At 48.3% G+C, this 15,896-nt stretch overlaps 1 protein-coding gene across 1 annotated transcript; it reads right to left on the reverse strand.

Moving 5' to 3' along the window:
- Positions 1 to 1,858: 1,858 nt before the first annotated feature.
- LOC115550943 (transmembrane and coiled-coil domain protein 3) lies at positions 1,859 to 15,896 on the reverse strand. Its single transcript, XM_030366350.1, has 4 exons — positions 15,691 to 15,896; positions 5,986 to 7,019; positions 4,690 to 4,825; positions 1,859 to 3,698 (listed from the first exon to the last, which is right to left on the reverse strand). The coding sequence occupies exons 1-4, from the start codon at positions 15,775 to 15,777 to the stop codon at positions 3,396 to 3,398; spliced, it is 1,560 nt and encodes a 519-aa protein (XP_030222210.1). The 5' UTR covers positions 15,778 to 15,896; the 3' UTR covers positions 1,859 to 3,395.

Genomic DNA, 15,896 nt, shown 5'->3' on the forward strand with positions numbered 1-15,896 from the left:
GAAATTGGAGGTGCTTTTGAATAAGGGTTTCTTTTTTTCGGCGCTCTGGTGCTCTTTTTGTCTTTTTATGAATATCGTATGATCCCATGGACAAATGTTGTCATAAATGCGTTCCTATGTGTGCCTTCAGGCGTGAGGGTTTTAGTGTCGTGGTGTAGGGATGCGGTTACAGCCGGAGAATATCGGATATTGTCGGCTGCGTGAAATTTGCGCAAAAGCGCTGTAGCTGTGGAAGGGAACATGGACTGCTGCCATGACGGCATCAACAGGAAGTGGAAAGGGCCCCGAATCCCCGATGGTGCCAGAGCCTTCTAAATCAGCCTGCGAGTCAGCAGCGGGGTCACAACTTTCCCATGTTATCAGCTCATCACATTTCATGTGTGGAGGACGGCACACTTTTTCCATCAAACTCACACAAAAACAGGTACTACAACATGCGGAGGCGTCCACAAGGCAGAGTTGCCGAAGACAGAATACTCCACATGTATTCTCCGGGAACACGGCGAAAAACCCGCTCTGAATACAAACGCTATCAAAGCTTATTATAGCTACGCACACATCCCACTCATCCCCTTGTGTCTCATCCTGTGAGCGGAAAAAAAAACACGCACCCTCCCGCCATCTTCCTCCGGTGACACGCCAAGGCAGTAACCGCCGGCGACGTCATTTTTGTTTTCTTTCCAGCACTGTACCCCATCCGCCGTCGCCATGCCAACCTGTGTGGTAGACGCAGGCAGCAGCAACAGGTCTCCGACTGGGCATCCCAGAGAGGATAATGAGGTCCGGAGATAATTAGCAGCTGATTGTGGAGACCGCGGTGGTGTGGACCAGTAAGCCTCTGGCAGAGCAGTTGAATGGAAACACACACACACACACACACACACACACACACACACACACACACACACACACACACACACACACACACACACACACACACACACACACACACACACACACACACACACACACACACACACACACACACAAAAAGCTGCCTGATGATCTAAGGGAAAGCAGCTACTCTCAGGACCCTTTTAGACGGTAGAGGAAAGGTGGCTTGCACATCAAAAAGAAGGTTTGTCTTTTATGATATACGAGATAATGGAGAGAAACAGATAGTGTGGGGAAAAAGAAAAGGGAATATTGTGCAGAATTCACACATGCAGCTGCTCGTTTAAAGGAGCGCGTGTGTGTATGTGGGTGAGCGCGTGAAACATGTGCAAATCTATATTGTGTTTGTGTCACACACACACGCACACGCACACAGCACTTCAAGGGCTCGTATGCAATTCATCCCTGGAAGCTTGAACTGTACCAGAACCCCCGCCTTCAACCTCCTACACCAACAACCCACCGAGCGACACCTCACGACCCAGCGCCCAGCCACGGGCGCTCTCCTTCGAGGCGAACCAGTGGTTAACTTCATCCTCATCACTTCGTTTAATCTCTCCCTTTCTGGTGGACGGTAGTCATGCAGGCATCTCCGTAGTAAAATACACTGGGAACCATGACTCATATGTAATATATGTGGGTGTAAGTATGGGAAATTATACATTGAGCCATGTTTACACAAGTAATCGTGCAAAGTAATGTACATGTAGGTATGCGCTATGCATTTGCGATTACCCATGTTCATAAAGACCATGTTTACCCTTTAATAGGTCCATGTGTTTACCCTGCTGCTGGTCTTAGTGCGTAGTTTCGGACGCATTCATGCGCGTGACGACATACTGTTGTTGGCTGAGTGGCCGGAAAGAATAAAGGTGTTGCGAAATCACGGTGAATGTGACACTAACGCCCTCTGGTGGCCGTGACGCCACCTTTAGGAGACGCAAACATTAAAAAGGCAAACAGCTTTTAATTGAAAGGCTTGTTTAATTAACAAACAAAAAAAATGCTGCCAGACAAAGGCACCTGTAGCATGACAGTATTGGATGTATTGATCACACAGTGTGCAGGATGTGCCAAGTGTGTAAACCAGCTCTATTACAGCTGTAGAGGGACGTCTTCATCCCAAAATCAAAGGTCGAACAACGGTCAAAAGTGGAATACAGAGGTAAAAAACGAAAGAAATACAAAATAAAGACAAAAACAATGTTGTTATGGCAGACCAAAGAACTTAAAAAACATTGACCATGGCCCGCTCTGACTCGTGTTCAGAATGGTTGCTTCATGAATACATGGTCATCATTCAACAAGTCCTCACTTTGCACCACGTGCTCTTTCATAAACACACAACACATACTTCACAGTGTCACCTTTTGCTACTCAATCAATGTTAAGACTACCATAAGGATTATTAAGATATTAAAAACACAAAAGATATTATACATGTACGTTTCAAAAACACACACACACACACTGAGTGTGTGTGTGTGTGTGTGTGAGTGTGTGTGTGTGGCTTTGATTAACAGAACAAACCAAATGTTAAGTCACGAAGCGATAACAGGGCCGTTAGATAGCTTCTCGGCTCTGGAGAAACCAGCTGGCCGCAGAGTGGGTGGATCTCCCTCGCAGACATTAAATACTCCCACCTCATACTCCGAACCCCCTCCCACACAACATTCAAACCTTTTTTTTTGTTTTTTAAAACAGTGGTCGTTAAAAAAAACTAAAATGATAAAATAACTCAAACATATTGCACTCATAGAAAGGAATCAGGAAGTGTAAACAGAGAAACTCTAAGAAAGTGGCCGACCACGATGGACAGATGAGGCAATAGTGAGAAGACAAAAACAAGTAAAAGATCCATGCATTCCAGTCTCCCAAATGTCTTCAGTTGTGTCCATGTATGTGTACCCTCTTCATCGGCGCGCAATATGAGACGGTCTGTCTGTTTTATGCAAGTTAAAATGAGACTGCATAGGGAAAAAGAAGTGTTAACCAATAGTATTTCATGGTTTTAAGATTAAACAGTATCTCTACGACGAGTGAACTGGGATCCCCTTGCTTGATACACCCTTATATTGGGTTTGAAATTTATAGTTAGGCGCAGTTAAGACACATATCAAGACCAATCACATTATAAACGACTACTTACGTTAACAATCCATTACCCTCCATCGAATTAAAAGTTGGTGTGTATGGAACGCACACATTTTAATGTCCTCCTTCAATAAAAATGATTCTCGTTTGAAAAAAACGTTAGTGGCACGTGCACATTTGAGATGAGGGAGATTATTAACCATTTGTTCGAATCGTACCGCCAAAGCATCTGCTCAGTGAGCAGACTCACAACGCCTCCGGACGATTGTACAACCAATCCTCCGAAAGAAAAGCCCTTAGTGACAGCTCGGAGCCTCCTCCGACATCATTAGTGTTGGAGAACTGTTCTGTGTTTTTCGACGGGGGGACGGGGGGGTGACCCTTCCCCTAACCCCCCCGCCCCCCATTCAGGCCGGCACCAGCATCCTCTCCAACGCACACTGCAGGCGGTCCCAGTTCCGCCAGAACACGGCCAGGAAGCACACGCCCAGCACGGTGACCACCAGGTGGTGCCGGCTGCGCATGAGCGGCGCGGCGAACTTGGCGGCGGTCGACACGCACACCAGGAGGACGGTGACGATGGCCAGCATGATGTTGATGCTCTTGCCCAGTAGCACGCGCGCGTCGTGGTTCTCCAGCTGCACCGTCTGCTGCTGCTGCTGCTGCAGCTCCAGCTTGGAGACCCGCGTCTGACACGACTCCAGCGCCTCCTGGTGGCGGGCAGAGGGACGGGAGAGAGGCGGTTGAGACGGGGGTGAAGACGCTCGGACAGGGGGGGCGTCCCGGAGGGGCCTGACTGAAGGGAAGGACTGAGGCCCGGTCCACACCGTTGGGCTTACATTTCATCTGGTTTACTCGAGACACCAGCAATGTAAGTTAACTTAATCTCTGCTTTACTTGCGGGCTTTATAGAGTGCAGAGTCGCAGAGCGATCAGAAGTATTGGTTTGATATAACCTGCACCACAGACTAAGTTGGCAGCGTTTATTTATCATAAAGTTTAAAGGTCAATAATGCCCCGATGGGGTGAGGTGTCCTGCTTAGGGACGCCTTCGTGTTGACTGCAGACATTGAAGTACGTAGCCACTACTACTTTCTGGCTAGGAGTTCGGTCCACACGAAGCCAACATTTGAACAACCTTAAGATTGTGTCTGGCATCGCATCGCATCGCTGTACGGACAAGCAACATTTACATTTCTTGAAGCGATTATGTATAATCGTGACAGGATGCAGACCTCGGCAGTCAGCCAAAGAGTTCTGGGCGAGCGCATGAGCGACAGCATGAACTGAGGAGATGATAACGCCACTTCAGTAAGGATGGACAGTATAAGTCAACACTGCTGCCAACGCTAGTACCGACGGAAACCTCAGACAGGAAAGCGTGGGTTGCAAAACATTATTAAAGATTACATTTAGCATTTTTGTGCTTTATTAAAGAATGAGATAGGGAGGAAGGTAGTGGGGAGGAAATGCGGCAAAGGATAACGAATAGGAATCGAACTCGGGGCGCTGCGATCAGGACTAAGCCTTTATGGTGCTTGTCTACTCGCTGTGCCAACCGGGGAGACCCCTGTTGTAACATTGAATGTGGACCGGGCCTTACTGACTAGTGATGACCAGCTTTTGAGTGGCCGATTACCTTAGAAGAGCTCCAGACTGCAATAACCTGTGTGTTTCCGGCGGTGTGTTTCCCCTGCGTACCTGTATGTCCCGCGCCCTCTCGTAGGCCTGGTAGGCCACGCGCTCCTCGATGCTGGACAGCTCCTGCTTCAGGTTGGACATCTCGTTCTGGTGCAGCTCCGTCAGGTCGTTGAGTTGGTCCTCCAGGCGCTCGTACCTGCCACACAACGCGGACGTTGTCAACATGCCGAGGTCGAAACGATTGTCTTCATTATCTATTCACCGTGAATGTCAATGTGTGGAACCAGGAGAGTGAACATATTTGAAGTACCAGTCCAATGCTACGGTGGCAGAAAAGGCGGCAGAAAATTGACTCTTTCCCTGAAGCGCACCGCTATTCACGTTATGACTTTCCTCCACAGCTGAAGTTTTGCAATAGGCCATAAAAGCTTAGTTATGGTAGGACATTGACGCAACGCAATGACCACGCAGTCGCTTCGACGGAGTCGTGAACCTGTTTCGGTTCTGCGTCGGGTTTTAGTGAGTGGACCAATCACAGCCCTTGCTGCTACGTCGCCTCAACGCACGGTGACATTTTTAGGAGGCGCACGTCAGGCCCTCTTCGGTGGAGGCAAGGAGGGTCGGCAGGTGCGTGACGGGTCCGTACACCGCCTTGCGTTGCGTCGACGTGCAACCATAACAACTGAGCCTTAAGGCCCATTCACACCCTACGGCAAATACGGATACGGACCGTTTCGTCCGGTCCCGGAGGTGTTTCGTCCGTCAGTGGGTCCGTCGCCTCTGAGCTTACGAATCCGGAGTGCTCCGTGAGAACCGGAGCAATACCACCGGAAATCGAGGCGGCAGTATAGAGTCAGAAGTCAGACCATTCGCGAAAATAGAGTAGCATAATATCTGATGAACATATATTGTATTTAACGTTTTATACTGATAATATTCTATATACCTGACCATTTTATTTTATAGTTTCCCTGCTTTGGCAATGAGTTGCAACTGGTCATTTAACAACATTTTGAGGAGATAATCTGCGGGTTGGGGAGGGGTGTCACATGCCACCGCCGCCTAGGCCTACACTTTTTGCATTTTTTTTTGCCGATTTCGTATGACACAAAGCAAAATCATCTCTCCAGATGACATGTTTGCGATTGTCGATGCCGTTCATTTGTGAAACGACAGTCACTGTCCCCTAGAGGATTTATTGCGAAACATCCATAACAACGCTGAAACCAGACGGAGGTATGAAGGGCGGTTCCGGAGGCAACGTTTGGGGCGGACGGACGAATTCCGTCCGGATCCGGAGGTATGAATCGGCCTTTAGAGTGTCTCCGTGTCATAAGCTTCTTCCCGTGGGCCTACCTGTATCGCTCCTCCTGCAGCGTCTGGTTCAGCACGCCGTAGTCCCTCTGGAACTGCCCCTTGAACTCCCCCAGGTCCTCGTCCAGCTGGCTCTGAGCCTCGCGGATCTCCTTCACCTCCTCCAGCGTGGTGGCCAGTCGGCCCGCGCCCCCGCCTGCCGCGTCCTGCGCCTGCCCCGCCCCCGACGAGACCCCGCCGGCCCCCAGAAGGTTGCCGTTGCTGTCGGCCGACACCGAGGCGCTCCCGGACGAGCATTCGTCATCGCTGGTGTACTTGGTTTTGGCCACCATGGACGTGCTGTTGCACAGGCCCTTGTCCGCCCCGTTGCCGCCGCCGCCGCCGGCACCGCTGGGGAACGACGACGAGGTGGTGTCCATGGAGGTCTTGAGGTGGGAGATGTTGTCGGCGCTGCCGAACTTGTTCCTGATGAGGTTGGCGAACTCCCGGGGCTTGCTGAAGAAGAAGGGCGGCGAGAGGGAGACGCCCGGTCCGATGGTCTTGATCTTGTCCATGGTGGGGTGGCGCCCGCTGCCCGTCACGTCCCGCAGCAGTTCCTTCGGTGACTCGCGAGGTATGGTGCTGTGCTTGCCCGAGGAGGAGTGGTAGGCGTTGGCGGGGGAGGAGAACGCCGGGTGCTGGCCGGCGGTCGGGACGAAGATCTCGCTGTCCTTCATTTTGCGGTGGTACTGCTCAAGCTTCTTCTGCATCTGGGCGATGCTCTGCGCCGACTTCTGGTTCTTCTTCTCGAACACCTGCTTGATGCGGCCCACCTGCTGCTTGTCGGCGCTGTTCATCAGCTTCAGGTACTCGGCCAGGTTCTCGTCGCGCGCCGTCTGCTCGATCTTCAGCTGCTCCGTCACCATCAGCATCTTCTGCTGCAGGCTGTCCAGGCACGAGCGGCTGCGCACGATCTCCGCCGCCGCGCCCCCGGGACACGGCCCGTCGGGCTGGTCCAGCTCCAGGTTGTTCTCCGAGGAGCCGCGGCGCAGCGAGGCCGGGCCGCCCGGGACCATGCCCTCGCCCGTACGCTCCGCCTGCGGTGGGGGGGGGGGGGATGAAGATATTAGGAACACGAAAGATATTATACATGTACATTTTAAACTGTGTGTGTGTGTGTGGGTGTGTGTGTGTGTGTGTGTGTGTGTGTGTGTGTGTGTGTGTGTGTGTGTGTGTGTGTGTGTCTTTCTGCGTATGTGTGTGTGTGTGTCTTTCTGTGAATGTGTGTGTCTTTCTGTGAATGTGTGTGTGTGTGTGTGTCTTTCCGCGTATGTGTGTGTGTTTTTCTGCGAATGTGTGTCTCTGTGAATGTGTGTCTCTGTACGTGTGCGTGTGCGTGCGTGCGTGCGTGTATTTGTATGCTTTATTAGAGTGAAGATAGAGAGGAAGGCATGGGAGATAGAGGGGAGGAGGTGCAGCAAAGACCACAGGAAGGACTCGACCCCGGGTCGCTGCGCTCAGGACCGAGCCTATATGGTACCCGTTCTACCCAGTGAGCCACCGGGCACCCCTAGAGAGCGGGTTTTTAGACGCTTGAGACGCGAGGGGGATCTGAGGACCACACAACACTGGGGGGGATGATGGTATTAAACGAAGGCACAGTGGGGGGGGGGGGAATATATTAAATCCCCACCCCCGCTATTAAGAGTGGGGACTTGGAAGCGGAGTAGATTGCTCCCATTTCATTTGTCTACGGGTTCTGCATTCAAGCATTTCTATGGCAACTTCTTCCCCTGCATTATACTGCAGTAATGGCAACAGTGTGACCATATGGGTACGTATTTACGTAAGGCGTTCACATCTGTTACATTTTAGAGACACAAGCCTTATCCTATTTTGTTACGAGGATCAGATGACACAGTGAGAACATATGAACGCGGTCATTAGTGTGTGTGTATGTGTGTATGTGGGGGGGGGGGGGGGGGGGGGAGGAGGAGATGCAGGGCACACAAATAACTAGGTCACAAATAAAAACCCTGACCAAGCAGGAAATCCCCTTGCCAGACAGACTAACCCATTTTGAAGTATAGTGAGCACATAATCTCAAGGATCCACGGAAAAAGTGCACAAATAGTGCACAATCAGCAAGTATCACTGAGGAACCAAACCACAGTGGGATGGAAACGAGGGGAGAGGGGAGAGGGGAGAGGGGGGAGAAGGGAGAGGGGAGAGGGGAGAAGGGAGAGGGGAGAGGGGAGGACAAGATTTCAAATCAGAGCAACGGCAAAAAAAAGAAGTGTCACAAAGGGTTTTGGTTTTAGGCCCAGTGTCGGGTGATGTAGAAGCATTGCTAATCCGTATTAGTAACCCTTCTGGTTTCAGCCACATGAACACACCATGTTGATCCGAACAGACTTAGGAGTTTTAGCTCTGCTTAGCATTTCCACGTCCATGTAAAGTGGTTGCCCAATGACGCATGGCATTGGCCAGCCCCCTGAACACATCTCAGTGTTACATCTGGAGTCACTCCGCCATAGAAGGAGCCGTTATCACATGACTAGTCAGGTGAGCCAGAGAGAGACGCAACGAGTGGTCACACACAAACCAGCTGGGTAAGACATTCAGTGGGGCAGACAATGCTCAATAACACACAGTCACACGCGTACACACCCTAAGTCAAAGGAATTCTAATGGCCTCTGTTTTGCAGTAACTTCATACAGTGTGACAACCCGTGTGCCCTCACCATTAAACATCGCAAACAACCGCCAAAACTCACTGAATTATTTCCCCACCGAATAGTATCCAACATGGGACTAGGGAGCCAGAATGCGATGGCATCCTCTGTGGCAGATGCATGTCGAGTTCTTCTCCATGAGCTAATCCCATTCTCCATTTCATCATACATGTTCCTCACCTGTACTTCCCACTAAACCAACACACAAAGCATATAGGGTCATATGGATTACATAACAAGATAAACAAGCAGAGTATTAGTCCTTACTGCGAGCGTGAACACAAGGAGTCTCTATATGGAGATTAAACACACACACACACACACACACACACACACACACACACACACACACACACACACACACACACACACACACACACACACACACACACACACACACACACACACACACACAGGCATTTGGATTCACTATTGTTCTAGCGTACGGTGTGAGGAGAACTGGTGTTCAATCCCATTCAAGGTTCCACCCACGGTAGAAGACGGCGTAAGAACTTCACAAAAACATGAAACATTTTCAAAAGCACTCTCTCTTTTGTACCAACGTGGGGTGCATTCTGACGTCTCCTTCCTCCTCTCAGAGGAAGGGAGGAACAAGCAGCCGTGTGGGCAGCTCAGCTTACACAGTGTCTTTGGGTTCAGTGTCTGATACAAAGAGCTGCCTGTTCAGCCGAGTGGCTAAAGCCACTGCTTTAACAGCGTGCTAGCCCAGTGCTGCTAAGCTGGCCACTTGGGTTCTTTCCCACCGCCGACACCCGCTTTTACTTTGAAATGCTCTGCAGGCTTTGATGATTCTACAGGTGCCACTGCAGAATTGTTCTGTGGGTTGAATTGTTTACAGCATTACAAAGGGTATTTTTTCCTGGGCGGTCAATAAAAAAAATAACAATCATAGTAAGCCTGCAGCTGCAGATGGACCTAAACTTGAGTCAGAGGAAGGAAACTACAGATCGACTTTCACATTTTGCCCTGGCTATGGAAGCAAAATCCATAATTCTGTTTCCATTTGAGAATATCTGGGCTTTGTAGCTCTAGCCAACTGGACAATTGATTTAAAGGAGACAAAGAAAAAAAAAGTTATGAAAGCAGAGGCCGGCCTTAGCAAGCGCAGCTCGAATATCCCTTTAACGTAGTCCAGATGTTGATTTTTTTTTTTTGGAATAATTCAAAGCAACAAAAATCCATGCAACCAATCCGGACACCGGCTAACAAACCGAAATCAGATTGCTTCACACTTCAGACCCCGTGGTCCTGATCACGTTCCCGCTTATGAAAAACAACGCACCGTGACTCGACGTTAGAGCAATCACACAAAGTCTCTCCGGGTGAGTGCACCCGCTAAATGAATTAGCCTGACGCTGATGAAAATGACCTCCTAAATCTGCCGAGGAGCTGGCCTACTTCTCCCCCCCACCTCGGCACTCACAGATCACCACAGACGTGGCCCACAAGCCAGGCTCCGTTCACCCGGCCAGCTGCACTCCAAGGCAGAAGGGTGGGTGGATGCTTGAGGGACAGTCATCATCACACGGTCCCCTGGTGGTGTAGGGAGGTGGATGCAGGTGAGCAGGGACGTTAAGTGGCAGGTAAACACCGTCTATGAATACTGAAAGTGGCGGAGCCCGTTAATGAGAAGTGGCCCGACGAGACAGCCGGGTTCATCGCAGAAGCGCAGGTGCCAAAATGTGAATGTTCTTCCTCTTTGGTCACCCTCTGTATTTGAAGCATTAGCGTTAGCCTATAAGTAAGCAGTGAAACTTATTTTTCTGTTCTACTTGATTTTTGCGTCTTCATTTAGGTTGTTTCATTGTATTGATTTCAATAAAATAAATAAAAGAACATTTCAAGATATATCAATGTTGTCATTCAAGGTAAGGCTAATCAACGTGTTAGATGTTGTCATCTGAACTTCGTATAAATTCATATTTCTCATGCCATGACATGGACCACAATGAATTTAGATTCAGACAATTCAGGAAAAATAAACGGAGCAAGAAATACATTGGTAAACATTTAAGATTGGTTATAATAAGTAGGCCCGAAAGGGAGCGTTACTTAATTAATGTGTTTAGAATAGATCTAAATCGCATTCTGCCTACATCTTCATCTTCATAAACGAGTCTTTCTGCTAAAGCTACCCTGGCAAGAGTAGAGTTAAGAGACTGTGAACAAGAATAAACCGAATATCAAATTTATATTCAAAACATCCTCTTGTGGATAAGCGGGCCGGCTTCGTAAACAGGAACCTATAACTCTAGAAAGTAAGGCTATAGTTTCCAAATACCAGTACCTAAGCTATAACATCTGTCTCTCCACGTCTGTATCTGGTCAGCATGCACTATGTTTAATGCTAAGCTAAAAAGGTAAAGAAAGGTAAACTTGCGTACATCTTCTCGTCGTAAACCGTATTGCTATTGCCTCCCACCTATGTGATGCAGCTCGAGAACGTAAGGGTTAGGTCAATAAAGGGGGCATTTGAGGCTTAAAAAAAAGAGGAAAAAGCGGGGGTGGCGGGGACCTGCTGGCCTCCCTAGTCCGAACCCTTGGAGACGGCCATGCGGTGAACCTGCCACACCATGACAGTGTTTCTGAGTGTTTCTGAAGGCTTCAGAGAGAGCGCTTCAGTGTTCCTGAAGGCTTCAGAGAGAGAGCTTCAGTGTTCCTGAAGGCTTCAGAGAAAGAGCTTCAGTGTTCCTGAAGGCTTCAGAGTGAGAGCTTTAGTGTTCCTGAAGGCTTCGGAGAAAGAGCTTCATGTGTTTCTGAAGGCTTCAGAGAGAGAGCTTCAGTGTTCCTGAAGGCTACAGAGAGAGAGCTTCAGTGCTTCTGAAGGCTTCAGAGAGAGAGCTTCAGTGTTCCTGAAGGCTTCAGAGAGAGAGCTTCAGTGTTCCTGAAGGCTTCAGAGCAAGAGCCTCAGTGTTTCTGAAGTAAGGACCTTTCGGTAGGTGTGTGTGTGTGTGTGTGTGCATGTAGCCACATCCTTGCGCAACAAGTCTGACTCGTCAGAATCCAAACAGTGATTCAGCTCAGTCATGTCCTGCCAGCTTGCTTAAGTGACCTGTGAACAATAGAGGGGTTGCTAATCATGCAGAACTCAACTTCCACTCGTGAGTTCTACAGAGGGCTTGGCTGGCTGTGGTGCTTATTGTGAACGAAAGAATAGAACCACGGCATCCACTCCCACCTATGCATATCCTAAGTGGTCCTTAATGACGCGTCTTAAATCCACTGCAGCTTCCTTTGGACTGAACTATAAAGCATCTCCTCAATAGCGATACAGTTGTTGTATTTTCTCGATGGATGGCTGCTGGCTAGTGGTGATCGAGTCTGACACCTCTTTGGGACTCCTAAACTGAACATCTGGTCCATCAGATGTTGAGGCAAACCCCGCCACCACCCGAGACATTAATTCATGCGCCAATCAATTTATCCGACATTCAACAATTACAAGTGATGAGTGTAAAATGAGCGGATGTCAAGGCTCAGGTCTTGAGGTGTGCCAGGTTTGCTAACAAGTCAGGGCTGCATTTACATACTTACACAAGCCTGCTGTTGACTGACTCACCGACAGATACTGTGTCACAGACGCATGAAAAAATGGTTGCGTGTAACACATGCCAGGAGAGAGAAACTAGAGCAGGAGCGAGGGACATACAGACGGATGAACAGCTGTGAGGAGAGAAATTCCAGAGACAGAGAGACAGCAAGAGGGTGTTTGAGAAAAAGAGAGAGAGAGAGAGAGCGAGAGAGATGTCTCTCATAGGCAGCAGGCTCCAGTAAATCAGCGGGGGCCTTGTGCTGGGCCCCATTGTTGTAGTGCTACTCACCAGCACTGTCAGAATGATTGATACAGGCTAGTCAAATCTCTGGGCTACTCACCCCCTCACACTCCATCCCTCTGCATGTGCCCCCTCCCGAACGGGGGTTCCTACACTGGCCCAGTTGACCCACTTAACGCATACAGCGCAAGTCCTGTACCATGACCTATTTAAATCTGGCCCCTGACCCCCCCCCCCACATAAATGCCCAACAACACTAGCATGGCTAGCTTAGGGAAGGGGGGCAGCGGGCACTGGTGGCCCCGCACGCACGGCACTTGAGAAAGCGTAACACATCTCAACCTCACTTGAACCTGGTTGTGGAAGCAGGCGAAGTCCAGAAGGACGATGAAAGAAACGGCACAAGACAATGCTTATCTTGTCCTGCAGTGTCCTCTCTGATCAAGCATCCGAGTGATTGGTGAATGGACCTGCCTATGCAAAGGGTAACTTGTATGCAAATTGAATGCAGTGAGATGGTAAATGAGTTTTACAGACTACAGCTCCAAAAATGTGCATGAGCAAATCATTTCAGGATGAGGGGGTTCAAGAAACAACAGGATGGTTTGGGTCTTTGTCCTTAAAGGAAAGCTGTTTTTGAAGCGACAAACACAACTTCTTCAAAATCATATCCAAACTCATGATACTCAACGCACGACAGTCAAAGTGCATGAGGGCACAATTATAAACTTTCAAAGGGAATGGGGAAGCGGACTGCATTTGGGTGAACGCGGAGTGTATATGGTCCTCTTGCACGCTGTCGCTTTCCATTTCACACAAACTCTCTGGCCAGGGAACACGGAGAGATGGAACCAAACTGTCCCTTAAGCAGAGAGCAGACGCACAAAGGGGGGCCAAGAGGAAGAGACCTGCTGTGCTTATTTGTATTCCCTCCAGCTGATCCTCATAGAGATACGCTCACACTCAAATAGGAGAGAGAGAGAGAGAGAGAGAGAGAGAGAGAGAGAGAGAGAGAGAGAGAGAGAGAGAGAGAGAGAGAGAGAGAGAGAGAGAGAGAGAGAGAGAGAGAGAGAGAGAGAGAGAGAGAGAGAGAGAGAGAGAGAGAGAGATTCATACAAAGAGACAAACCACCCGACCAGGTTATGTCAGAGAACCGACACAACCGGATATTCCTCTCCCTCTTTCACTTTACATCTGGCACGCATTCTGCTCTCATTAAATTAAGCAGGTGATATTATTCCCCAAATGCAATAAGTACACAATTTGTCAGAGGTGAAAATAAGACGGTCGCATCAAGGCAAACATTAGCAAAGCCTTTAGAGAGAGCAAGCAACATTTGGAACAGGAGTGCCTTCAGTCTCGCCGAGTTACTCCCGACTGAGGCTTTGTCGACCGAGCCTCCAATGATAATTACTAACATTAGACAATTTCCGCAGTCTTTTTGGTAATCAGTAAGAAGGGTAGATGCCTGCACAGACACAGAAAAAAGCAACAAATGTGCATCTTTTGTTTTGCTGTCAAATTTCCTTTTAGATAAATCCAAGCACTTCAGGGAAGCAAGTTGCGTTAAGAGTGTTTTCACATTACCTCATACTTACAAGCTTGTCCAAGTACCGATCAATAGGACATTAACACCAACAATGACAGCCTCCCTCCCAGGACTGAGCCAGCATTGATTGGAATTAAATTAAGATAAATATGCAGCCGTCTTCAATGTTTAATGGTTCAAAGTAAGATGTTGTGAACACGACTATCACAGAAAAGCTCAACAGACAAACGTTTCAGAAATTGTCCAATAGGTCTGAAAGATAACTTCTAGACTTTTGAGAATAGTTCTTAACTTGTAGTACACTTATTTAACAACATTACTATCATAACATCCTTCCAAAAGTTAAGGTTGTGGGAAAAGCACTGGCTGACAATACAAATAGTATTGAAAATCTTAAATGTACTCAGTTTGGATTGTTGGGCTACTGATTTTTTTCTCATACAGTGATCAATAATATAAATGAATGTTATTTATGACCATCGAGGATTATCATGATAGAAATTTACACTTCAACCAGCGAAAAACAGGTTCAACAAAGACAGTTGAAGGCTCAAAACAATTATGATTCCATTTCTAAATCATGAGCTAGCACTACCCGATCATAGAAACTCATAAACATATTAGCTAGCTAAATAAATTAATGAGATAATTGTCGGTTTAAGCTATACAAGGACCCCGGGGTTCAAGGTACAAACTGGACAATAAGCCATTCAAAGTACAGTCGGATCATTGTTAGACCTCTCACTCACTGTCTATACTGTACATCTGACAGTGTGGTGGGGGGAATGCGGTTTATGCAATCTAAAAACGGAAAGCATAGTCAGAGATCATTCAAGACTATCGTTCCCTCTTGTGAATGGTACCAGAACGTCTAGTGAACCGCACAGCGAGGCTTTCTGGCACCTGAATTAGGCTAAATACTGCAGTGCATTCATTGGTTACAGTGGTGAAGGTGGGATAGGGACAACTTGGGACACCGGCTTGCCCACCGTAGAACAACGCCTCAGCCATAAGGCACGATAGATAGTAGACGGTCAGATTCTGATGGAATACAAGACAAACCTGACCAATTTGCAAATCATTCCTGCCTGACTGGCTAGATAATGGCTCATGTCATTACCAACTCTGCTGCGGACGCCGGCTGCTACGCGAACGCGATACGTTACCGCATATCGGGCGGCGGAGGACTCGCCATTAACAGAATATTTCACTAATTTGGGGTACTTCCTACATTTTAAAGTATAAACATGTATATCATGCCGGTCGGGTGTAAACGTCTTATTTAACAAGTCTTACCAGATCCCGTTAAAAACAGTGAATGGTCGTCAAGACAGAGAAAAGCCCAACAGTAGGCTAGTGTGTGATCCACGGACACCCTCACGTTATATGTAATGAGGTTTATTACACTACAACAACTTTAGAGTACGCGATGTTTTGATCTGCTTTCATGACGGCGAACGATATGTTACACGCTCATCACAGGCACAACATATCGAATATATTGAACGACATGGGTTAAGACGATAAGAAAGACTCAAGTCATCCAAATTAAGGTGGAGCTGTTGCGATAAGTAGACGCTGCAGCTGTTGGGTTAACACCGGGAATGGGAAAACACCATCGCATGCTACTGTACTGGGTACTGTACTGGGCATGCAGTACAGCACTACTACAAAATAAAGGTGCACTCACCGTCTGCCCGCTGAGGTATTTCTCTTCCTCAGCCAAACTTCGCACAGATACGTTGGCGCTGGGCATTGTCCCGGCTTGGATCCACATTAAAGAGAATTTGAAGGAAATACTCAATGTATCGACGGTCTTGAACTCATGTCGACCTCTCTCATAATGTCCACTGTGCCCAACATTCAACACAAAAAACAATGAAAAGCAAACTCCGC

The sequence above is a fragment of the Gadus morhua genome, chromosome 9 (genome assembly GCF_902167405.1).
Source record: "Gadus morhua chromosome 9, gadMor3.0, whole genome shotgun sequence".
Taxonomy (NCBI): domain Eukaryota; kingdom Metazoa; phylum Chordata; class Actinopteri; order Gadiformes; family Gadidae; genus Gadus; species Gadus morhua.

What these genes read in the sequence shown, in the direction of transcription:
- LOC115550943 (XM_030366350.1), bottom strand. Translation starts at nt 15,777, where the DNA reads ATGTGGATCCAAGCCGGGACAATGCCCAGCGCCAACGTATCTGTGCGA. An exon ending in AATACCTCAGCGGGCAGACG is followed by an intron (nt 7,020 to 15,690) that starts GTGAGTGCACCT and finishes CCCCCACCGCAG; the next exon opens with GCGGAGCGTACGGGCGAGGG. An exon ending in AGAGGGCGCGGGACATACAG is followed by an intron (nt 3,699 to 4,689) that starts GTACGCAGGGGA and finishes GCCCGCCACCAG; the next exon opens with GAGGCGCTGGAGTCGTGTCA.